The following is a 27064-nucleotide window of genomic DNA, read 5'->3' on the forward strand; positions in this document are numbered from 1 at the left end:
CTCTGAGTATTGCACACCTTGTGCTTTTGGGCACTCCAGTGATGTTGCAGCTCTGAAATATGGCCAAACTGGTGGCAAGTGGCATCTTGGCAGCTGCACGCTTGACTTTTCTCAGTTCATGGGCAGTTAGTTTGCGCCTTGGTTTTTCCACACGCTTCTTGTGACCCTGTTGACTATTTTGAATGAAACGCTTGATTGTTCGATGATCACGCTTCAGAAGCTTTGCAATTTTGAGACTGCTGCATCCCTCTGCAAGATATCTCACTATTTTTGACTTTTCTGAGCCTGTCAAGTCCTTCTTTTGACCCATTTGGCCAAAGGAAAGGAAGTTGCCTAATAATTATGCACACCTGATATAGGGTGTTGATGTCATTAGACCACACCCCTTCTCATTACAGAGATGCACATCACCTAATATGCTTAATTGGTAGTAGGCTTTAGAGCCTATACAGCTTGGAGTAAGACAACATGCATGAAGAGGATGATGTGGACAAAATACTCATTTGCCTAATAATTCTGCACTCCCTGTAGGTCGCCTAACTCCAGTACTAATGCATTCAATTATTAACAGAATGTATTTTTTATATTATGTTATATTATATGTATGTGTGTACATATGTGTACATATATATGTGTATATATATGAGAGAGATATTTATTTTTTTATTTTTATCATCTTGTGGTACTCACAGAGCTTGTATAGAAGCCATTATCCATAAACGGCACATAAATATTCTTCAAATAAATACAAAAAAAGACATTGCCATCTGACATTCATTGGTGCCCGTGATCAAAAGAAATACTTTGTGAACAAGGTCCACTTTTAGACAGCGTAGTGACAGAAAGCTTACCCACAAATCAGCATAAACACATGGAAGTTAATTGTTTTTAGAGCTAAAGTATACATAGAAATGACAGTAATTTCCCATTTTTCGGAGCAATAGTCTAGAATTTAGCATTTAACTATTAGTTTTATCCCACCTGCTAAACTAGTTTTAACTCTCTCCTGCATTTCTTTTGTTGCCCGGTACTTGGTCCTTTTTAAAAATCTTTATTACATATGTATCAATATATATGCTTAAAATTTACTCAGAATAATTAATTAACTAAAATGTGGAGACTTGGAGAGAATTAAATCCAGTTGAATAGCTATTCAAACCTCTGGCAGTATATAAACATTGGCGCCATTGTATTGTATCTTTCCCCTCACAATCTTTAAAACTTCCATTGTACTTTTAACTAAGCAAGGGACAAATAGAAATGACCCATACAAATGGGAAGAGATAAGGTGCTTTAGAACTGAACATTTTCATCACAGTATCACTTGAGTTTTCCCTTGGATTGAAAGATTCATACAAAAAAAAGAAAGAAAAACACAGGAAAAGTTTCTGAGAATCAGCAAAACTCTCTTCCTGCTGTTCAACATGTCATTGGTGCATACAATCAGATATCCTGCCAATTTCTTTACAAAGTAACAACATGTTTTTTCTCATTCAGTTTTACAGTGTTAAATGTGAGTTTTACTCGGACTGTGACTTGACACATTCCACACATTCCTGTGGGGGAAATGAAAAGTATGCTCATTTTCACAGAGGGACACACAAACCACAGCCCACACAATGTCCATAAATTGGCTTACAAATAAAAAAACAAAAAAAAACAGCGAAAGTGATCAGAGAAGTTCGGCTTCTTCTTCGTCGTCCTCAGAGCCCGACGGTCCTTGTCGAACTTCTTCGTACCACTTGTTGGTCAGAGTCTTCATTTGGATCCGGCCATGTAACAGGTCCTGTTAAAACACATCAGACACACAAAAATTTGGCAATATGTTAGAACGAACATGCACGTACAGAAATAATCGCACAAAGATGCAGAGAACTGGACAAAACAAAAGATCTGGAAACGCAATAGCCCTGCAGTGAGATCCAACTTGGTACACAATCTAATGTTCAGTGTTTTTCTTTGGTGCATTTCTTAGATGAAAAGACCTGCTTGTTCACATGCTTGTGCACATCATAAAAGGAATTTCTCATTCTTCTAACCAATATTGGCAACTTTTTCGCAGATGGTTGTGCCATTTTCTTACATTAGGCAGTGCAGTTTGTGTTCTGTTGGTTCCTCTTGAAATAGTCTTAAGCAAAAACATTTAGACACTTGTTCACCACATAGTGAACTGCGTGCAAAATGGTAGAAGTAGTTGTCAGAATCGCTCAGACATATTTCTCAAATATTTCTATTAGATTATTGTTTCTGTGTCTAAACATGACAGTTTCATTTTGATACAAGAAACAAAGCCCTACATAACATGACCCCCCCCAGAAAACTATAAATATAAATATAGGAATAAACCCTTGGGCCGAAATGTTCATGCAGCCATCTTTACACATTTCCTGACGACACAGATTCTCATCCAAATCAAAACGCCCATCCTCCCCTCGCAATGAATAAATACATCATGATAATGTGAGATATATATTAATTGTGGATAAATCACAATGACTGAGGACAAAGCATGACAACTTTTAAGCTTTATGTGCCACACAAAAGACTTCTCCCCGATTCGCTTACCTCCTGTGTAAGCCTACGAGTGAAGAAGGGGTTAAGGTACTTAGCATCCAGCCACATGAAGCCCTTTAGGTCTTGCCTCTGGTAGATTTGAGCCTCATACTCCTCCTCTGTCAGTTCTGATAGATGCTCTGACTCAATGGTATTACCCTGTAGAGAAAGATGAGCACAGAGGCTGAAGTCATATAAACATATAAAGCAATTAAATGAGAGGGGGCAACAACGCAAGGAGGAGAAAAAGATGAACGCAGGAAAAAGTTCAAATGGCAGAAAAGCGGTGAGACTGGTGAGTCAAGATCACACACAGAAGGAACAAAGACGAGAGAGAAAGAGCAAAGGGACCAAAGAGTGAATTACATCAAAGAGGGCTGGAGACCCGTAAGGAAAAATGGGGATTTGATAGATCTCGCAGCTAGCACCTCAGGGGGTAACACTTAGCTTTGGAAGACATCAAACATGCAAATACTATACATGCAAGTCATGGAAACACACCACCATTAGCTTCAAATGACCTCAATAATAGGATCTACTTCAAAAGAATGACCCATTATATTGAGCTAGAGCTAATACAGTTAACTGAAATATTAAACACAAGAGTTTGATCTGGGAAAAAAAAATTATTAGTGCCACTGGCTAAGGTCTATTTGTGCCTGTCAGAGGTTTGGTGTTTTCAAGTGTGAATCTCTATGATAGCAGTCCATTCCCCCTCACTGATTCAGTGTCCTTCACAATCAACCCTTTGATGTTTTTTCCCTCTGAAGTGCGCAGAAAGAGCCTGATGGCAGATGAGAGGATGGCGCAGCTAGTACCAATACAGACAACAAACTCTCTGTGTGCCCCCCGTGTGCTAGAACCCTGGGTGCTTCAATCATTACCATCTTTTGTGTCTTGCTGAGATTGACGTCCTTCTTGTTTTTACGCCGTGACTGGCTATCCTCAATGTCCATGATGCGGATGAGTGGCATGGTGCCACCCCCGAGGAAAAGAATGGTAAAGAGCACGATGATGATGGTGGTGGTGCCGATTAGCTGACGCTTCTCAATGGGTTCCAAACCCAAATGAAGGCTCAAGGCATAGGGAATAGCACCTCGCAAACCTAGCAAAGAAGGAAAAAAAAAAAAAGCAGAATGAATGGAAAAATAAAACATTTAGCATAATGGCTTTCACAAGAAATGGTTATCATATAAAGCTCGATGCACAAGATATACAACAGGAGCACGTCTCTGTTTAGTTAAATGATGTTTATTGTGTTCAAAAACAGTAGGACAATGGTTGTCTGCTATATCAAAAACTAGAAGTTTAGACTTACTAAACAGGCACCACAGTGTGAAGTCTTTGCTAAAAAAGTTTACTGCTTCAGTGCTTCATACCACCTTTATTTTCAATGACAGACTCAGACCTCCTCAGCACGATAGATAGCATCATAGCAGAAATTTCTGGAGAGATTTTCTGACCATCTTTAGAGACGTTTTTTCAGATGCTCTTTGCTGTAGTGGTGTGTTCCTCTAACTCTTTGAACTACCCCGACTGCATTCCACAACACTCAGCCTGCTTGTTCTGGTCAGTTTTCAATTCTTCAGAAACTCTTTGCAAAATTATCACGATAAAATATTTTGCTGCTAAAGAGTCTTGAGACTGGAATTCATCTTGTTAAGCAGTACTTTGTTACTCCTACAGGCACTTTTGATGCAGTCGACAAATTTTATTGTCCGACCTCACAGAAATCACAGGTTTATGTCTACTAAACAAACAAAGAACGAGTTAATAAATAAAGTCGAAGCAAAATATTCATTTTATCTCTAAATAACTACACAGAAGTCAGTGACTATATTAATCTTTGAATACAGAAAATGCTGCTTCAGTGATGCTTTTCTTTTTTCACTAGCTGTCACATTCACAAGAATTTCAGAAAATTTGACCTCTGGCCTTGACGATGCATCTCACATGCAGTATGTAGCAGTGTTCTGGGACACTAAGTTTTACCCAGCCAAAAAACATAGATTATGAATTCATTTTTATATTATAAAGCAGAGAAAAAGAAATCAGACATTCTTTTGATAAGGATAAGCTAAAATCAGTCCACGTTTTATCAAAAATGTGATAAACGCAACCGATTTTCCACAACAGCTGCAGAATAACACAAACTCTACTTTCATTTGCAGCCGGAGATGTGCGCACTGTGTTAGTGTAATGAGTGTGGTTTAGACGCCAATAAAAAGATGACGCCCTGTAATTAACGAAACACATTAGTCATGTCATCTCACCACTAAACCACATGATGAACATCATCTTGGGTGTGATCTTGTGGTCCCTGCAGAAGTTCAGCAAAAATGACAGAGGGAAGATGTTCACAGCACGGCCAAGAAGAACCAGGACCTACAGAGAGAGAACAGCTGTCATTCCTGATTACCGTGGGAATAAGCAGACAGATTAAAATGACATCAATAAAAGACAACTTACTATGCACCAGATTACAAATGACATTTCAAATTTATGAGGGAAGCTGAAGATGGAGAGGCCGAGGAACGCAAACACACACGTCTCTGGAGAAAGAAGTTAAGAAAGCAGTGAAAACTTCTGATAATGACAGCCAGCGGTGAACTGGGATGCTAAGCGAGAATCTACTGACCACACATAAAGGCCACAGTGCGCAGTGTCTGCTGCATAAGGATCTGGGTGACAGGAGATAGGTTGTGATGGGTGTAGTGAGACATCACAATTCCCGCAAACAGGATAGACATTATTCCTGTAGGTGGAAACAGATGGGAGATGGAGGTCAGAGGAAAAGTCAAACATACAAAACTATTCATGTATTCATTATGTGCATGTGGTTGTATTGACCCACCAGACAATTTGATTCCCTCTGCCAGTCCATAGGGAAGATAGGCAAAGATGATCATCATCCCAAACTCCAGCGATGGCGTGTTCCTCAGGTCAAAGTGTTTCAGAAACTGATTCAGTAAGTTAGGGAATTGAAATAAGGCCAGACCAGAAAATACAATTCTCACACATATAAAGTACAAACACATGCAAGGAGAATGGCGGCTGGATACAAGAGCTGAGATGAGTCCAGTGAGGGTTCCCAGTGCAGCAGAACCGAAAAACATGTTAAGGAAATAACCCAGAGCTTGTAGAAAAGTCTCCCAGCCTGTTACCGTGGAGTTGTCTGAGCGGGAAAAGAAACCCTCCGCTGTGCTGAAAAACAAAAAAGGGAGGAAAGTAACAAATTAAATCTCAGTGGCACTGTGATGCATTTAGTCTTGTAATATCTTCAGTTGACACTAGAGGGCAGAAACACTCCACCAAAATTAGGAGCTGGAGAGAGCAGGCATACTGCAACTATCCTGTTGGTTCAACTGAGATATTTGTACCATACATTTCAACTTGTTTCTTTATTTTCATCACAATAAGAAACAAACTGTAAGACAAAAGTTCCCAAACATTTACTGTGATCTGTGATTACCAGAAACACCAAAATCTCTTATAGCGTGACAAATGATTATCTTGTTGCTGGCACCAAAAATGTTGCATGTTGTGTATTTCATAAATATTAGTTTAGCTGGATTCACAGTTTACATCCTATTTATAATCACAATGTTTATTAACAACCTTCCAAGGTAAAGCATTAGCTTCTGCGTGGCGTTTGGAAATGGCTGGGCCAAACTACATGATTGCTTTCTAAGAAAACCACTTTGTTGGGTGCTAACAATAAGCACACTGCCAGGGCTGCTCAGTCAGCCTATTTATTATTTATGCACTCATTTAGACCTCAGAGACACCCGGATACTTAAGATCACTTTGCACATTTATCCTGTAGTGAGTAGGAGAGATAAGGAAGCAATAAAGAGAGTGCAGATACTGAAGCTAGTGTGAGAACAGGAAACCCGAACACTGTTTCTGTCAAACTTGTCTGTCAAGTTTCTGTCGCCTGTCTGAGGTAGTCAGTAAGCAGATAACAGTAGAAACTAGAAAAATTTGCATTTCCTGCGAAAATGCAGTGTGGATGCTTTAAAGCTGAAGATGTCTGCAAAAACTAGCTGAAAAAGCTGAAAAGTTGCAGAAATTGTAAAAACTTTGCAGAAGCAAAAGAACTTTGCTAAAATGTAATAACTTAGCAGAACTGCAATATCTTAGAGGAAACATAATACTCGGCAGAAATACAATAGCATAGCAGAACTTAGCAGAAATATTGTAACTTACCAGAAACAGGATAACTTCTCAAAAATACAAGAATTTAGGAGAAATAGTATAAGATAACAGAAAGAATATATTTAGCCAAAAATACTTAAACATTACGGAAACACTATGATTTAGAAAAATAGTACAACATAGCAGAAATACTGTGATTTACCAGAGACACTGTGATGAACTATGAATATTGTAATTTTAAATTAATACTATGTTTTAGCACAAATACTATAAAATGGCAGAAATACTATAATTTAGCAGAAATACTATGTTTTAGCACAAATACTATAAAATGGCAGAAATACTATAATTTAGCAGAAATACTATATTAAGCACAAATCCTTTAAAAAGCAGAAATACTATATTAAGCAATATAAATATCCTATAAAAATCCTATAAAAAGCAAAAATACTGTACTATTTGGTAGAAAAACTAATTAATCAGAAATACTATATTTGGCAGAAATACTATATTTAGCACAAATCTTATAAAATAGCAGAAATAGTATGATTTAGCACAATAGTAATAAGTTAAACAGAAAAATTGGAAAAGCAAAATGGACAGCTGAAAAAAATGCTGAACATGCTGAGGGTCCCTCAAATATACTTGTTAAATGAAAAAAATCAGCAAAAAATATATATAACAGCCACACAATCACAAATATGTACACATAAGGAAACACACATGCACAGAGAGACACACACACAAGATCCAATTCAGTCACCCAGTCTAAATATATTGAATTTGAATCTTAGAATGAGATCATCCCATTAAAAGGTTTTCTCTCTCTGTCTCACACACACACACGATCCAATTCAGTCACCCAGTCTAAATATATTGAATTTGAATCTTAGAATGAGATCATCCCATTAAAAGGTTTTCTCTCTCTGTCTCACACACACACACACACACACACGATCCAATTCAGTCACCCAGTCTAAATATATTGAATTTGAATCTTAGAATGAGATCATCCCATTAAAAGGTTTTCTCTCTCTGTCTCACACACACACACACACACACACACACACACACACACACACGATCCAATTCAGTCAACCAGTCTAAATATATTGAATTTGAATCTTACAATGAGATCATCCCATAAAAAGGCTTTCTCTCTCTCTCACTCTCTCTCTCTGTAGCACACACACACACACACACACACACACACACACACGGAGGGAGAAGTAAGTTTCTAGGTCAGCCTGGGAGCTGCTGAATTTGAATCCACCAATCAGAGAGGCTGTGTACTTTTTCCCGCCAAAACAGGTGCCTGCAGCACAGAGAGACACAGGATTATTGCAGTCTATTTCTCATAGTGAGGACTCCCCTCAAACAAATGACCATAATTTCCTAACCGTAGGGGCTAGAGCGGTCATTCTTACACCGTTTTGTTCAGAAGACATGGGGGGATCTTAAAGTGTTAACAATTTATCATTAAAATATGATTTATTAAAGATATTTGACTTGTAATGCACCATAACTGAGTAGAGCAAAGCAAAAACTGCCTTGACCTGCCCTCAAACAACGCTTTGTAACTCTAAATCTATTTGGAGCATTGATATCATTCTTTCACCGTAAGAGACAGCAGGCTTTGGTGAACAGTCATGGAAATTTTCAGGTCTCTGTGGAAATCCAACAAAAAGTTATGACGAGAGAAAAAAAGTGGTTCATTTCCAGAGTTTGAAATCTGAAGAAATCTGAGCGAAGGATGAATTTCCTACCCTCAAACAAGTCCAACTCATTTCAGAACGATAATAGGTGAGAAAGAAATTCTTGAATTGTGAGCGCCAGCAGTGTCTGAAGATATACCGGGACAAGCCTCATGTCTTAACTTTGCTTCGTTAAGGAGATATGACAATTCGAATATGCCTCTCATTACAGAAATCAAGCGGTGATTTTGAACAAACTCTCCATTGACTTCTATGGAGAGTTTTCCGACTTTGTGTTGGTCTGAGGAGATTTTCCAAAATGCTATGAATCCCACAACAATGATAGTGACATTTTCAGAAAGCCAGCAAAAATACCTACGTTTTGATGTATAATTTGTGGAAGTTGAGTGAAAATTGAGTAAGTAGCAAGAAGTTGTTCGGACATGAAGAGAAGACTGCAAAACCTTCAGTGGCACACTGGAAGCCAAGAGCATAGCAACCATAACAACGCATGTATTTTGTGAAAAATCACAATTTTGCAACTCAAAACTTTAAGAGGCATAAAAGTAAAACGATAAAAGATTTGAAAAAGCTGATTTATACCTGAATAGCCCAATAATTTGAGAACATTTTAAAGTTTGAATGGTTGTTCTATGTGAAAATATGAGGAAGTAGTTAAGTTTCAAAAACAAGCAAATTTTAGCAGAATTGCAGAAGTTTCCCATTCATTTCAAATTAAAGGAAAAAAGCTTAATATTTTAAAAAGTATAATAGTGAAAAATACCAAAAGACATAGCCGTCATTAGCAGAAATAGCAGAATAGTTTAAAATTCGAACGGTAAAAATCGGCTGAAAATTGTGGAAGTAGATCCATGGCGAAAAGTGTACGGAAACACCAAGAAGGAACTCAATAGTGTGGATGCTTAAAGCATCCACACAACTAGATAAACATTCTGAGTAGCAGATATTCTGAAGAAAATCTAAAGGTGCGTCAAGACAAACTTCAGTGATAAGTTCAGACATTGACCACTTTCAGCCTTCCAGCCACTGGGTTTCATCCTTTTCCCGATTTTGATGGCAGCCTGTCACATCCAGTAATTTAATGTCTATAAAAACAAAATATATTGCTTTTTCTATCCTCTTCAGTCTTACCCATGAAAGTAAAATGAGTCATCTGCAAAAACTAGGTCAAGTTCAAAGGTTGGAAAATGCCTGACATCAAAATTTTAAGCCACCGGTGTGTCACTGTTGGTGTGTTTAAGAGGTCTACTGCACTCAACCAAATAATTAAGCCTTGAGGACAATATAAGACAGCACAAGAGCACATGACTATATGTTTTAATGTGAAAAATATCCCTCTCTCTCTCTCCTTGCTTTCTCCTCATGTAACCTGGTCGAGGCAGGTGGCTGTCCTATCTGAGCTTGGTTCAAGAATGTTCTTCTTGTTAGAATAGTTTTTTTCTCCTCACTATTGCAAACATCAGTATTTAGTATAACGTGAGACAGCAGGCTATACAAATACATATGCCCCGAGATCCTGAGTTGAGTGCTGTTATGAATGAAGCGCTATATAAAGAAAACTGAACTGAAATTTAATTTTAAAAAATACTGAAAATGTAGGCATTTTATACATATACATCAGTAGATCTTTATTGTGTTACTTAATGATGTATTTTTCACAGAGTTGTATAGATTGTATATAGATTGTAACTCTTGTGGTTGGCAGATCATGCTATTGTTTCCTGTTTTGTTCAAAGTGCAAAACGCCACCCAATTTAGAAAAATGACAACTTGCTCTTACATCCTCTTACAGGATGTAAGAGCAAGTTGTTTGAAACATGCTTGTGAAAATTTTCGCAGTAGTAACGGCATTATTACCTAATCCACCACCCATTCTCTCGCAAGACCCAATGCAGGGTTGTGCAGAGGAGATAAAGCCTCTATCACAGTGGCCATAGGATGAGAGGCAGGGTACACCTTGGCCAGGTTGCCAGTGTGTCCGAACATAAACAATGGCTAATGTTTATGTTTATTCTGTTAACTTCATGGTCTTCTTGTAAATGAAATGCCACTGTTTACTTTAAAATGATCGCATTTCCTTCTCTTCTTTTGTGAACTCAATGGCCTTTGTTTCAAAATGGGAAAAAATGTTAAGCTTATTTTATGCACCAACAATATGACTGAATAAAATTAAACTGATCAGGAGAGCTGCAGTTCAGTAAGTGCTATAATGGGCTAATATGATTTCAGCTAAAAGCAGGTACTGCTATTCTGATCCCACTTTATAGCTAGTATTTGTTTGCATTTTGTCTAACTGGTACCTGTAAAAGCAATTTGAATGAACTAATAGCAGTCCGTGCTTGTAACAAATGTTGAATTACTTTGAAAGAAAGTAATCTTAGAAGTGTAGTACTTGTGATGTTTTGAAACATGTAATTTTTTGCTGATTTCTATGAGCATTTGGCAATCTTTATTTGTTGTTATATGACTGCCACAGTAAATGTCTATTACAGACCACAAAATGCCACAAGAAATATCTTATCCCCCATGTGTCTAGTTTAATGGACCTTAATGAGGTGATCACAGTCAAGCAAGTTGGGCATACTAATATGTTTTCATTTGAAACAATTTTTACTATAATTAAACATGGGACCCAGTCAAGTGTTTTAAGAATTGAAACATTGAGACTTTTGGAAATCCTGCTGACCCATATTAGCTAGAAATTGTTTTAGTCTGAACAAACATAAAAAGAGAGTTTTAGAAGCATACATGTTCACTATTCGTCATACCTTGATTTGTGAAGCCCCCGTCACATAGAACTTTTCCAGTAGAAACACATTAAATCAGCCCTCTACTAACAGTGGTTAATTCAGCATGGATAAAGAATTACAGGCACTGCTGAACTTATCAATGCCAGCAGCAGCTATTGCTTTATCATGCTAGTAGCGCCTACATGCCAAGGTTATTAAATAAACCTCATCTGTACAGTGATCAATGTAAAAAGCTGTTTTAATATGAAAACAGAAGTTTGGATTTGGCCTCAGTTGCTGTTAAATTTTAAGACGCTATGTTGTGTTGTACATCTAACCCTTGTATAACATCTGCAGAGTGCAGACTCTATGCATGCTGTCCTTAGGCCTACTTTTTTGATAAAGACTGGGAAAATGTAAATGTGCCACTGTGTGCAATGGAGAATATTCAAGTCATGAAGGAGTGTCCTTACTTGGTGAGGACAATGGAGACAGCATCGTTGAGAATGCTTTCACCAAACACCAGCATATTAAGGACTGGGTCCACGTTGAGTGCATTGAATATGGCAATGGTAGCTACGGGGTCCACAGCTGAGATCAGTGAGCCAAAGGCAAAGCTACAGCAAAGTAGAAGGGAATGAGAAAGATTTACTTCATTCATAAAAGAAATTAAGACACAAACACATGTGGGCAGTAAAAGAGGAAAAACATTTCCAAAATAAATAAGAGGAAGCAAGAGACAAGAAATGTGATTTTTACTTTCTCTGACTTTAAAGGAGTCCGAATGCATACAAAGTAGCACACTTTAGTACTAGGAAAATAAAACATTAAAAGATTATCAAAAGTTTCCTGGAAAAAAAAAACTGACAAAAACCAAACTGACAAAAAACTGCAGAAACAGGTGTAAAACTGTAACAATTACTCAAGAAGTCAAGAGGCTGTATTGGGACTTTTCCATCAGAAAATCTATTGAGCTATGTACCCTACATTCTAAAAAATCCCCCAAATGTAAACTCCTTTAAGTTATTTCTGAGTTATATATTTTGCTTCATTCAAAAACAAATAAAATACATAGGCTAAAGTACTGCCGGAATGTGCTAGTTGCTAGAAAAAACACATGGGTGTGGAGTAACATGCTGTGTTTGTACTGGATATGTCTCTGGTAGGTGGATTATCCTGTTACTTTGAACTCCTAAAAGACAAACCCTTCAGATGTAGAGTGCACAGTTCAAACTAAGTAGGAAGAGGCTGTTATTAAGAATAGAGGGGGGAAAAAAGAATAAGATAAGATAATCTTTATTAGTCCCACACGTGGGAAATTTGTTAATTTTCCCACGTGAGTAAGTTACACTAGTGAGTAAGTTTTGACCTTTTGTGGCTCATGTAAAAATGGTAAATTCAAAGAATTCACACTAGCAGAAAATGATCTCAGCTCAGTATGTGATTTCATCAGTGAAATACATGTTTAGTCCAAGACTAGGCTTAACACCTGTCAGCAAAACTGAGCCAAGTTTTATCTGACACAGAAAAATTCCATCACAATGAAGTAAGAAAGCTCACAGTAAATGCTTAGAAAAAATCTCACCTATCAGTCATGGTCATCTTATAGATAACATCAGCCTGTGAGGAGGGTTATCAAAAAAAACAAAAAAACAAAACCCCAGATTGTTAAGCTGCAAGAAAACATCTGATTACGTCGATATCAGTGTTACAGATTTGTACAATAAGAAAGTGATAATGGTGATGCAACAATAATTTATTTTTGAGCATATCCCATTAAACATTTCCTGTACTAACAAAACCCTGACAGAACATTGAAAATATTATATCATGAGGTCACATACTCTTTAACTGAATGAGGGCTGTGTGTCACAGGCCTGTGTTGATTACTAGATTAATAGAAACATCACCTGGCCAAGGAAATAGATGCCTCCTCCAACTATGAAGGCAGAGATAGCTGTGCCGATCACAGCAAAGAGGGTAATGGAACCAATGTTCTGGAAGAAGTTACCCTGAAGACACAAGAACATGCAGGTTAAGTATTAGATACTGCCAGCATAAAAAAATTACAGCATAATTTCACAGAGAGTTGTAAAAAACTAAAAAGACCGTGACCTTTTAGTTGTTTGGAAAAAATGAAGCCAGTTAATAATGTAAAAAATAAATAAAATATTGATAAAATAAAAACAAAGGGAGCAAAAACTCAATTATCAAAACAGAAAACACAAACAGGTGACCTGCTTAAGCCTCTTGCTGCTTTTGAATGATTTGTAGTTACTGCATTTGTAAATGTAACACACATACTAAAAGGCTCCAGCTTATTGCTGGGTTGCTCAGACTTTTGGTCTCATGAGTCTTATTCCATCACGCCTTTATAAATATACGTGGTGGCTTGTACTGTTCTAAGAACACGAGGGTGCTGGTTGTGTAAATCCAGCCTCATACACACACGTACCTTATGTAAAGAGTATCCAGATTCAAAGATGATTGGTGGCAAAAGCAAAAGGAAGAACATGTTGGGTCTGAACATTTCCTCCTCCTTTTAGGAAAACAAAAAACAAAACATTTTATTGGTAAATAAACTGCAGCAGAGAGGCGACAAAATGCTGCCTTTAACCTTGGATTAGAGCTGCAAACTGGTCAATAGTAACAAACTGATGAGGTACAAGTACAATTGCAAGTGTCATTACTGTAAAGTGAGACATGTGCAAGCATTGAGTCATAGTTTCAAATTTAAAGAAAACATCTGAAAACGTTAAAGGGAAATGTAACTGTGCTAGTCAAAGAAAAACAGCACTTAAATAATTTGGACTGTTACACATTTGACATTTTTAATCTAAACAGGAATTCTTAGCAATACTGTTAACGAAATAAGTATGTACATGCCAGTAAATGATAAAACACTAACTTGTGGTTACGCATTCAACAAACACTCCACATTATTCATCGGACACATGAAAGCCGGTACAGTGACCATCAGCTGACCTAATGAGTCATGGGGGAGGAGAAACTGTGAGGGCGAGGGGGGCTGCCTGAGCTGTTATAGTTACAGCTCTTTATCTGACAAAACAAATTTGGATGTCGACTCCTCAACAATGAGCACACACACACACCCAACAGGTATTTGTCTAAGGACCGCCTGCCCTGCCTTCCTATTAGGCAACTCACCATTCTATAGAAGCTTTTAAACATGCTCACTTCAACATGCTGTAAACAGGCTGTGAGCTCATCGTTCATATAAACAAGAACACACACACACACACACACACACACACACACACACACACAGGGACCTTGGGCTCTCTGATTATTTCAGCAAAATAATGCAATCTTTGTTGCTTCTCAGCTAAATGGGCCAGCCTCCAAGATCAGGCACAGGCATCATGTGCCCATGCCTTACGCTCTAGCTGCCAATGTGTCTGTGCATCATGCACCGTGTGTTCTTGTGTTAGCCAAAGTGTGTTTGGACGGGTGTGTCAACACACAGTATGCATTAATAAATGTTCATGCACAAGTTATATTTCTGAGCGGTTGACACGGCGGTTGCTTCTGTTAGAAAGTTTGAAAAAGGCAGAGCCATATTTACAGCACTCAGTCAACAATCTCCCTCTTTGTATTATGAAAGCCTGTCATGACGGCTGGTTGAACCTGAATTTCAATCCCAACAACCCCATTAGCAAATGGACGTTTAGACAGTTATTGCCACACTTGATGTGGCTTTCCTGGAAAGTATTGCAACAGGCCGGCAACACCTGAGTGTGTAATTAGATCCAGAACTTTTTTCTCACATACACAATCCCATTCCACAATCCTCCAATTTACCATTTGAGACACTATTTTTATAGAATTTGCTATCAAACACGATAAGTAGTTTATTAACTACTTATTTTTATTAAGTAGTTAATAAAAAGGTTTAAGAACTTTTAGGGGTAGTAGATTTTAATTGAAAATATGCTGGCATAACTTCTTGCATAATCTTCTGCTTTTAGGTATTTGTTTTTTCCCTTTCTAAGTAATTATTTAGAATTTAAAGAGTATAACTGGAGTGATATAAGATGAGACAGAACCACAAAAAAAGAAACCAAACGTGTGGGTGCAGGAGCAGTCATTTTAGTTCAGACGGTAAATTTCTCAATATCAACAAAACCATGGCTACAAGCACAGAGGGTCAAGCACTGAGGACAGCCTGCGGAGGATGTACTGTATGCTTATGCTAAAAGGCTATGCCCTTGCTTACTTTGTTTTTCCAAAACATTCAAATTTCAGGAAAAGTAGACCAACTCTTGCTTCCAGGTTACCAGTTTCTCTCGACATTTAGGTCAAGCAGAAGTCTTCAGGCCAGGTGCTCAGGAATGAATATTAACACCAGAGACACATGAAAGTATGCCATGCGTGCACTGCGACCTGACGTCTACCACTGTACTCCCAAGGCACCAATGCACGTGTTCCTTTAATGCTAATAAAAATGCCAACTGGGAGGACTGAACAAGTACACATTGGTTTTTCTCTACACATACCTCAAAGGATTCTCATTACTTTGCAGGTAAGAGACTGGTTAAAAGTGGAGTGCAATAAATAATATTTATCAATGAATAAAACAATTAAATAAATTGTTAAATAAAACAGTCTAAAGGAGAAAGAATTGTTCTTTAGAATTTTGGGTCAAACAAATGTTGTTGGGCGTTACATTTACACTGACTGACAAAGCACTAGACTTAAGGCAAGATAGCACTGCAATCTCCTCCTGAAACTATGGAGAAAGTTATGGACTGATGAGGAGTAATGAGATTTCAGAAGCTGAAAGGAAAGATGAAATGGATAAAACCAGAAAGCTGACGATGGGTATACTCGGGAGAAGAGCTGATACAGAGCTTGAACTAAATGAGAAAAGATGAATGCCAAAGATGAAGAGAACACAGTTAAAAGAGAGTTGAGAGATAACAAAAAAATATGAGTGCAGATGTTGAAGAGACCTTCATTTATAGTACAGGGTCCCTGGAGGCTTGATTTTGACAACCGGTGAAATCACCACATAAAAAAAGCACAAAAAAGCCCCTAAAACCACAATTAAAACTTCTCTCATTCTGTCGCTCTCTCTCTCCGTGGCGTGGGAGACATCTAATAAAATATGTGCAGCCCTTTGGGGCTAAAACACACCACTGCTGCCACTGAAGCAAAGTGACAAGCCCAGATAGGACAATACAGAAAAGCTTAAACGAAGAGAGAGGTCTTGTTTGGAGTACAAATATTCTTGTTTATCTCTCTCTGTTTTGGCGATGAGACAAATTTCTACTATTGTAATACTTAATACCAGCATGCTACTTCCACAATCTGTGTCAGAAACATGGGAGAGACGGGGGGATGAAGGTAAGTATAAGGAAAAAACAGAGAGGCCTTCCCTGCATGTGCTAGAAAAAAGCACACAGGAAAAGGCTCTCTTTGTATGGTGGGTTGTAGTGAGTGCACTGAAGATAGAAAGCTCAGTTGTCAAAAGCAAAGACAGCAGATCGGTGGTAAAAAGGAAAGAGCAAATCCAGCAATAACAGGATGCTGCTGCCTGAGGGAGTTGTACACCCTTCAGGCAGGGTATAGGGCAGTCCTCCAGGCTGGCGAGATTAACCAAGTGGGCCAGCTGTAGAAATGCTCTAGTTGGATGAGGTGGCGTCAGCCTTACAGGCAGCTACCAAAAGACATTGATCAGGGAGAATAGATCCCTTTAATTAATTATAAAAATAAAGCACAAACCTACAAACAAATGTACAATTTCAAAACTGCTGCAATTAAAAGTAAACAATAAAAAAAAAAATCATGCTTACAGAAGCCCAGTTCTGCCACTGGCAATCTTACTTCAAACTGGTTTCATCGTGCTTCACGGAAGCTTTTTAAAAAACAAATAGGTCAGACATAATTCATTTGCATTGTGTCCTAGGTCTTTTCAGGTCTCAAATGGGCTATAAACCACTTAGCATATCCATGCTCCAGCAAAGAAGCAGCTGCAAGCCATAGTGTAATTCATATTACTTTACTACTATTGAAGTCACTGCTGCCTAGACATAGACAGGAGAGTAGGCTTGTTTGCTACAACTTAAACACAAATACAGACATAGCAGTCTAGAGATTCACAGGACTGGGGCAATGTGTGGAAAGGGGCTCCAGGGGCTCTGGTTACTAATGTAGATGACTCAGCAATACCCTGGGGGCTCCAAGCTTAAAAGACAATGGGACCCTGTGTGCAAGAAACATTGGCATAACCTGTCCTCTTTTCCTGCCTCCCTTTCACTCTGCATATCCTTCCCTGTACCTCTCCTGTTCACTTGCTTTCTAACTCACTGGCAAAGAACAGGGAATGTTAATTAAAGGGTCCGAGAACTGCGGGGGGGAAAAAGGCTTGTGGGGGGGGGGGCGGGCATACCAAGCACAAAAATGGTGCATGTCACAGGTCGATAACAAAGTTTGCATGATATGAATGATGACATTTGTGACAACAGGAACCAGGAAATTAATGAATGAGTGAAGAAAGAAATACAACGCAAAGATGAAAAATGAAAGCAGATGTTTTGGGCAGGTGTGGGAAGGGATTTTCTAGGGAATTTGTTGCATTACAAGTTACAGGACTGTGCATTACGTAGGAATGCAACTGCACTAAATATGATCAATCACTGTATCTATCCAAAGTATAAAATGGGCAAAGGTTTTAGAGAATACTTTTGTATATTTTTTGTGCGTTTGTGGGAATGTAATTATTTTACTCCATACTAAGAAAATCAAGCAAAACTAAGAACCACACATTCTGAATCTGAGAGCAGTGAGTGCAGCGTGGAGATAAGAAAGGTTGCTATGGGTTAAGCTGTGGACATGCACTGCATATGTGTATTTGTTTGTGTGCTTGCAGTGTAGACGAATGTGATTATTTTACCTAATGCTAAAGTAATCAAAACCAAAAAAAGTTACATTTTAAATTTGGACCAAGTGCAGTGCTGACAGAAGAAAAAAAAAACATGTTGAAACCCAGTAAAACTATACCTTCCAGTTGGCCAGTTCCTGGAACTCAATGATCTTAATGAAGCCTCCCATTAGAATCCCTGGAAAGAGTAAGGCAATACCAGTGTTTGAAAAAAACGTTTATTACTTAATTTCATGAAAATCACGCAACACATGCTATTTTAGTGGTTTACAGTAAATACCTCATAAATGTCATCATAGTTCAAGTATAACTTGTTTAAAAGAGCTATGGTTATACTTTTGTCTTTGAGAACATCCTGCTGGGGTTTCAGTTCTCTTTCTACACAACCCAGCAGAACATTAATTAAAAGGGTGATGAAACACAAAGCTTTGTAAAGAGTCGAGAAAAGGAGATAGATAAGATGAAGACAGAAATTAAACACGAGCCTCAAAGTTGTGTGTAAGTTCTAGATATATTGGCAGATGGAGAGTGATAGTGCAGAGGAAGACATACAAAGAATAGATGGGGAAAAAGGAAGTGATGAGGAAGGAAAAGCAGCCTTTTCTGATTTGTAAGCAGTGTGTTATCTCTCTTCAGCAGAGTCCCCTGTGACGAGGCCTGTCTTATATGCAGCAAGCAGGTCGTGCAAAAGCAAAAGGCCTTCAGGGTGAAGACAGATGGGTGTCACTGAATTATAGCGAGTGTAACTGCACAGACATGTAAAGAGGAAGCTGGTGGAGAGAATTAGAAGGAGAATTAACCTAAATCGACTGCACAGAGGAAGCAAAGCTGCACCTCAGGAGAAAAATGAAATACATCTTGTTTTTTTTTTGTTTTTTTTTAAATTAAGTACTTCTTAAATATTGAATAAGGCTGCAAATGGCGCCAATGAGTTAGTGTTTGCTCATCTTAAATCACACAGACAACCTAAAGAAAAACGACTTCCCTTAGGTCGTCTACCCTTTGTTTCATTTTGTTGCATAACACAGATGAAAACTGAGTCTCTCTGTGTGTATAGAACATATGAGTAATATATGAAGTCTTGTGAAAAACTAATTACCCCCCCCCACCCCTTAATGCTGCCATAAGAATGAACATAAAAATGAATAGAATAGACTTTTACTGTAATTGTACATGTACAACAAAAGAGGTAATATGTCTGATTAACTGTTTATCAGCAAGTGTGTGTTACCTCTATAAAAGCTGAAGCCTGGGATGTTAACCCAAGTGCTACATCTCAGACACTACAGCCCTGAGTGAAGCGTGTTAGAAAAAGACTGAACAAATACCGCTTGCTTTTAACAGCTGCCAGGAGAAGCCACTTCTCTTTAAAAATGATTTGATCTTGTTTTGCAGCCACAGGATCTGGGTACCATGCTGTTGTGGAGTCAACTGTGAACTCCTCTGTTTACCAAAGTATTTTTGCTTTAAATATGTGGCTATCTGCATGAAAGTTAAAGGTTGGCCAAAATTGGTTCATGGAAAAGGACTGAATGGCTGAAAAAAAAAAAAAAAAAGACTCAAGGTGCTGCAATGGCCCAATCAAAGTTCAGATGTCAACCTGATTGCAATCCTTAACAGAGCTGTGCGTGAAGAAATTCCAGCAAAATTCAATGAACTGAAGCAACGTTGTAAAGAAATTCCTCCACAATGCTGCGAGAGACTGTTCATTTATACAAAAATCAATTACTTCCAAGTTTTTGCTGGAAAGGTTCTTCTACAAGCTACTGACTCGTGTTTTTAACAAGAATGCAAAGACATCTCAACATTTAAAACAATCCATATGCTTTGGTGCAATTCATCTACTGTCTGAAATAAGCCATTTCTGCTCTTCTGCCTTTAAGGCCACACCGATTTGAAGGAAAATTACTTCTGTTTGGCTGCTCCTCACAAACAGAAGGTTCAAACATTAGATGGCTGAGGCTGCACTGCCATGAGCTCTTAATATCCGATTGAGGATTACCCTCTTTGACATAATAAAGTTCCTTACAGAACGTTCATTGTAAAATGCTAAAAACTGGTGATTCAGATAAGTCTGAAGGCTAAGTGTTTTATCTAAATTAGGCAAGGCAAGTTTATTTATATAGCAAAATTCAACAGCAAGGTGATTCAAAGTGTCTTACAGAGACATAACAAAACAAAAACAAATAAAAAGGATGATTTAAGATGAAAAAAAGGAGCAGTAGATAAAATCAGTAGTTAAAATATAAGTTTTGAAATTTAAGCTTAAAAGTAAAACAATGCGGATTTCGTGCTTTATTCAAATGCAGCTGAGTCAGGTGAGACTTCAAACTGGATTTAAATAAACTGAATGTTTCAGATGATCTGAGGCTTTCTGGGAGTTTGTTCTAGATATATGGAGAATAAAAGCTGAATGCAGCTTCTCCATGTCTGGTTCTGACTCTGGGAACTGATAAAAAACCGGATCCAGATGACCTGAGGGATCTGGAAGGTTCATACTGGGTCAGGAGGTCACTGATGTATTTTGGTCCTAAACCATTCAGAGCTTTATAGACCAGCATCAGAACTTTAAAGTCTATCCTCTGACGGACAGGCAGCCAGTGTAAAGACCTCAGAGCTGGACTGATGTGGTCCACTTTTTTGGTCTTAGTGAGGACTCGAGCAGCAGAGTTCTGAATGAGCTGTAGTTGTCTGACTGATTTTTTAGGTAGACCTGTAAAGATGCTGTTACAGTAATCAAGCCTACTAAAGATGAATGCATGGACTAGTTTTTCCAGGTCCTGTTGAGACATCAGATCTTTAGTAAGATAGTAAGCTGACTTTGTTATTGTCTTAATGTGTTTTTCTAAGTTTAGGTCTGAGTCCATCACTACACCCAAATTTCTGGCCTGGTTGGTGGTTTTTAAATTAAATGGAAATATGTTGACATAATAGAATTTTTTTTGTGAACCTCCATTAATGTAAACATGAATATGACAGATAACAAGAAATAAAATTCTACTTTAATTACTTGGACAAATACACTTATGATGTTAAAATTTTAGTATGATGCCAAATGCAATTACAAATATAATACATAAGCAGTACTTACCTAAGGACACAACAGCCACACTCTCTGGAAGAAAATGCAGCTTGAACTTGATGAGCAGGTGCACCAATATGATGCAAATACCTGGGGGTGAGTGTTAAGAGAAACATACATCCATGTTAATAAAATCACACCGTCTCCCAAATATTACAGTATTGTCATCTTTTCTCAAGCTGCATTCCTTCCAGTAACCAAATGCACAGGGATGTCAATGAGAGACGAAGAGTACCATTGAGCTCCAATTAAATTTCTTAATTAAATTTAATTTCTTGGACACTGAATCCAGGAGAGATTTACTGATTAAACCTGAATTATTAGTTATATGGGAAATGCTGAATTAAATGGCCTGTATTTGTATAGCGCTTTACTTAGTCCCTAAGGACCCCAAAGCGCTTTACACGTTCAGTCATCCACTCATTCACACACACTGGTGACAGCAAGCTACATTGTAGCCACAGCCGCCCTGGGGCGCACTGACAGAGGCGAGGCTGCCGGACACTGGCGCCACCGGGCCCTCTGACCACCACCAGTAGGCAATGGGCGAAGTGTCTTGCCCAAGGACACAACGACCGAGACTGTCCGAGCCAGGGCTCGAACCGACAATCTTCCGATTACAAGTCAAACTGCCAACTCTTGAGCCACGATCACCCCGAGGCCAAATTCATTCATGCAACAAGGTAATGAGAGGCAACTTAACAACATATACAACTATGTGGCTTCTAAACTGCTCTCTGAGATAATTTTTCCATTTTCCTAGTTTAGTAAACATTTTTTTCCATATGTTTCTTTAAACCAATGAGATGTTTTCTTAGTTTACAACTAAAACTGCATGCTTTCGCAGTGTAAATCAGTCTAAATAGTAAGTACATGTGTCATTCATGATAGTATCTTGGTTTATAATCTGACAGCGAGATAGTGGACTAATGTGCATAATGGCTACTTTGGATGGTACTTCATGTCCATTCAGTGTGTAACCACATCCTCTATATGCACTGGTATCATCCTAGATCCCCATCTACAAACTTGATTTAATAAAACACTAAATTGGTTCTCCATTATTATGGGTACGGGATGAATTATGCATGCTTTGTTAACCACAAGATGCATATTTCCTGCTGTAAAACAATTTACTTCTTTTGGTCTATCCTGTTTGCTCAGACAAACAGTGATCTTGACAGACAATATGGAGTCAGACTTATTTGGTGATGGGTGAAAACACACTAACCAATAACAAGCAGGCTGAAGAATATGGTCATCCCGCTGGACTGTTCTTCTTCTTGGGCCTTAACCCCTGTCTGCACTGGCAGAATGGGCTTGACTGTTGGGGGTGCCGGGGTAGTTGGCTTGACAGTAGTTGTTGTTGAGTGAAGGGTGTCATTGTAGTAGTTGTCGGTGGTGTCATTGGACTTACTGCAAGGTGACAGACAGATTAGATTCAGAGGTGACTATGTCAGTTATCTCAATATGGCTCAGTTACGTCTTGCATTTAAACAGCTGCCATTTTGATCTAGTCTAAGTTTAAGTTAGGTAGAGCTGAATGGAGCACATAAAAACATTTACCCAGTTTAAACAGATGGGATACAGATTTTGTTTTGGTGAAATTATGTTTGTCTATGTATTTTTGTACTTGTAATATTAGAAAGTATAATATTTATTTGGCATCCATACAAAAAATGATTAGGCTTGTACCGTGTACAAGCCAAACTACTGAAACTACTTCTAGCTAGGTACAATATGCCAAGTTAATCCAGAGAGAGTACTGAAATTAGTTTTTGCTGTCTCTGACCTGACCGATGACCCATCCTTCTGTAACTCGTTTGAATCGAGGTTCGAACCATGTTCTGTTTCATGGTTTTCTACTGACTGCCCTTCCTCGGCTATAATATTGTCCTGTTGGTTCACATTTCCTCCATCGTCATCTCTCTCATGCAAGGCAAGTGAGTTTTCCCTCTCTGCTCGCTCTGACGCACAAAAACTTACGAACAACAGAAAAAAGGACAAGACTTTAACAATAACGCCTCTCATCCTCAACCGACTTTTTTAAACATTAAAGCTACGTTTTGTAATTAAAAAAAGATCGTCTGTTTCATGTCGACAGCTCCATGTATCTGTTGACATTTCGACTCTACTTCCGGTTAAATCTTTTGCTGGGAGTTGTAGTTTTTTTAGCTACCGGGCAAGGCGGTATTAACTAAGGTTAAGGGAACATTCAAAAGTTGTTGATGTGTTCGTTTTAAAAAGATAGGTATAGATATTTGGTCCCGTGAATAATTCAACTTTCATGTGTACATACAAAATGTTGGCGTTTACGATTCTTGTATTTCCACTTTCCCATGAGCCATTGTAATCTAACGTCAACCGTCTTCTTGGTGCTTCGTGGGTATTGTAGTTTTATTGTGGCATGCGCTGTTTGCGAAGTACCAGATGTGTATTACATAACACTAAGACACCTTCCACCTTGTAGTCAGTCATATAAGATGCCTGCGAAGATTCTGCTATCTATAAAAAGAAAAAAAAATGGTTTGCCCAAATACGTAATAGAGGTCTGTGCTTTAAATGGACAGACTTTAGGGCTTCTAGGTTAAAAATAGTCTTGTATTTACATCCAAACAGTGGTCACAGTATACTCATGGAAGGAGGGAGTGGACATCCAGTATTTACATCCCCTATGATTTTTTTTTTAAATCCCAATATTGCTAATAAATTAGCCAACTGTCTAGCTCAAGTAGTGCTGTGAAAAGCTCTTTAACCATTACGCCATAACGGGTGCAACGTCTATCGAAGCGGGCATCTTATTCGAATTTTTTCTCGCCGGTGTTACGTCGGTAAACGTCGGGCGCGTACATGTTTGCTAGGCCCGAGCTGAGCTGTTGTGAACGCCCACTTCAGCTACTGCTGCTTTTTTTTTTTTTTTTTTGCGGAGGGACAGCTCCATTCATAGGGCTGGGCAGGCGAGGCAAGGCAAAACGCAGGAGCGGCAACACCATCGGCGACTAGTGTGAAACCCAGATGATGGTCTCACACTAAGTGTATCAGGCCAGTTCAAAGCGTGCTGCCGTTATCAGACCTTTCTTCATCGGACCCGCAGCGAACCTAAACCAAAAACAGTAATGGAATTTAAGTGCATTTCCTGAATATTGGTGGTCCTATACTCGCCCTGCCGCGGAAATAGACGGACTTCCTAGACGCCTGGCTCACCGCTGCCGCAGCCCTACCACTTCACTCGGCTCATTTAACCCACACCGCCACCGGACTACTGGCTCTGGCATCTGGATACATCGAAACGGATCTGCCATTGTTTTAGAAACGCGAACGTGCCTGTGTGTGCTTCTGTTGCCTGTATAATGCCGACACATTTGCGGTTCCGGAGAAGGTCATTCCTTGGGCTTTTATTCCTTTTTACGCTGTCCACCTCGGCACTGTATTTCATCTACTCCGCCCCCGGAATCGGTAAGTCAAGTCAAATTGATGAATTTATTCCAAAAATTGTAGGTGATGAAGATGTAGTGAGGTTGTTTGTATGGGCTGTTAGGTCATGTGTGACAGCTTGGCTGAGAAAAGACGTTGCCATGCGCCTGTACTCATCTTCCAATCTATGATGATGATGATGGCCATCTGGGTTGCTGGAGCTCAGACTATAATATCCATGTACCTGGACACTATAATAATAGTATTACTGATGAGCGTGTCTATTATATTCATCCCGATGTTAGCAGGCCTAACGGCTATGATTATATTGCTCATCGTATCGTCAGGGACCACAGAAAAAAATGTGATATTTTGGCCCTCATCTCAGATACCCTGATGTCACTGATAGACTTATCAACGCCGAGTCATATGAATTTTACAGTTCTTTCTCTCTTTTTTTGATATACTTTATGAATCTTGGATACATGAGCCTTAATGACATCTGCGGTGTCAACCTGAGCATAGGGATCACTTACAAGCGAGTCATTCCTAGATCATATGCCGCCTGTTAGTCACATGCAATTGTGTAATATCACATGTCCTGAATACCTCCTATAATTAATTCATTAACGTTTCCCATCATCTCCACCCTTCTCTTCTTCTTTTACTCTCTGTGTGCCTTACTGAGTGTGTGTGTGGACATCCCCGTCACCTCAGCATCTGGCACATCCTTATTTTAGGGCCTTGTAGCTTCAGCCGTGGCCCATTCATCCTATCAGCCTGGATAACTAGGCATGCTATTTTGGACTAACACCAGCTACCTAATTTTAGTTAATTCTTTCGCGCTTACCTTGATGTACACTTAATTAAATTTGGACTTTTACCTCCGCTTACAGTAAGTTTCCACTAATTAGCTTTAAGAACATTGACAAACCTTAATATCACCCAATAAAATATGGACCTTGCCAACAATTGTTCCTTTAGCTGGACTGTCGGATATGGTAAGAAGCATTTATTGTCACTGTTTACAGGGTGCAGTGAAATTGCAGGTGCTCTGACAGTGACATTACAAAACACATGCATGCATACATCGGCTATGCCCAATCATACACACGATCATTTTCAGCCTGTCACAAAACCATATAGCATAAGGGGATAAAAAAACAAAACAGAAAAGGCAGGCTACAATAGGGCGTTTTTTGTGTACAATATGTAAATGAGGAGCAAAATCGTGGCTTTGAATATTATTCTATATTTAGACAAGGAGAAGAGGAAAGTAAACAGACATTTTTGAGGAAGTCAAGACTGCAGTTAAAAGTGCCTAAAAGTTAGAAATACTTTGATACTTGGCTATTTACTGACTGGATGTCCTGTTTGGACTAACTGTGCTGGTAGTTAAAGCCAGGCTCTCTTAAAGCATAGTGAAGTAGTAACTGCTTGGTTTAGTTCTATTCTTAGATGTCACAAATCATCAATCTGAGCCAAAATAAACCAAGAGATTGTTTGTCTGAAGAACAGCTTCTTTCCTTTCTTTTCTCCGTGTTTGAATAAAATCGCAAGACAATTAGTTTTTCTACCCTCCCACCACCACCACCACAAAAAAGAGGATGGCATAGAATGTAGTGGACTTTTGTCTTTGCTTATTATAAGTTTCCACTAATTAGCTTTAAGAACATTGACAAACCTTAATATCACCCAATAAAATATGGACCTTGCCAACAATTGTTCCTTTAGCTTGATTTTAAAACGCTGACGGATATGATAAGAAGTATTTATTGTCACTGTTTACAGGGTGCAGTGAAATTGATGACATCGATATTCGCCTAATAAAATATGGACGTTGCCTCCAATTTGTTCCACTAATTGGATTTATGGACGGTGAGAGAGATGTCACTGCTCACAGGGTTGCAGCAACATTACAAAACACATTGTTGCGTATGTATGGATACATGCAGTCATGCGCATGATCACTTTCACAAAACTATACAGCCAAAGAAAAGAAAAAACAGTCAAGACAGGATGACATGAGACGTTTGCATGTTTAATGTGTAAATAAGGAGCAACAGCATGGCTATGCATACATAGATAATTTCCATATGATACATAATTATTTGTTTTTTTTCTTCTCGTTTGACTAAAATAGAAAGACAATTCCACTACCAACACTACCACCAACATTACAACCAGCACAAAAAAAAAAAAGATGACATAGAATTCATGTGATCCAACTGTAGCCTTTCTAAAACATCAAAGAAAAAGCTTTTACTTCTTCCTCATCTAAATGGATATTGATCTATTCACGCTTTTTACAAGCTTTGGACAACTTAATCAATAATCAAATCAATTCTCATATGGAGAAAACATTGCTGACAGGAATAGCCTGTGTTGGGTCTGAGTAACAGAGACCAATGATTTCTCTAAATGTGAAAATCCTTCATTTAGTTGACTATTTTCCAGCTCGAGCATTGATGGTGTCTGGTAACTGACAGAGAGCAGCACATGCCTGTAT

General features: G+C 38.6%; 2 protein-coding genes across 2 annotated transcripts in view; one reads left to right on the plus strand and one right to left on the minus strand.

The window, feature by feature from the left end:
- Positions 1-641: 641 nt before the first annotated feature.
- slc9a8 (solute carrier family 9 member 8) lies at positions 642-23346 on the minus strand. The gene is made up of 16 exons (XM_040007616.1): positions 22934-23346; positions 22373-22557; positions 21151-21231; positions 18179-18237; positions 13611-13694; positions 13066-13167; positions 12741-12775; positions 11629-11772; positions 5616-5757; positions 5408-5513; positions 5192-5308; positions 5023-5105; positions 4827-4938; positions 3438-3658; positions 2566-2712; positions 642-1786 (listed from the first exon to the last, which is right to left on the minus strand). Exons 1-16 carry the CDS (start codon positions 23170-23172, stop codon positions 1673-1675), a joined length of 1971 nt encoding a protein of 656 aa, XP_039863550.1. The 5' UTR covers positions 23173-23346; the 3' UTR covers positions 642-1672.
- A 726-nt stretch (positions 23347-24072) lies between these two features.
- Positions 24073-27064, plus strand: part of b4galt5 (UDP-Gal:betaGlcNAc beta 1,4- galactosyltransferase, polypeptide 5) — a 30910-nt gene continuing 27918 nt past the window's right edge. The window contains exon 1 of the mRNA XM_040007617.1: positions 24073-24597. Coding sequence (XP_039863551.1) covers positions 24492-24597 — 106 coding nt within the window. The 5' untranslated portion in view covers positions 24073-24491. The remainder of the gene's footprint in view (positions 24598-27064) is intronic.

Source organism: Simochromis diagramma, unplaced genomic scaffold (assembly GCF_900408965.1).
Source record: "Simochromis diagramma unplaced genomic scaffold, fSimDia1.1 OVJJ01000545.1, whole genome shotgun sequence".
Classification (NCBI taxonomy): Eukaryota; Metazoa; Chordata; class Actinopteri; order Cichliformes; family Cichlidae; genus Simochromis; species Simochromis diagramma.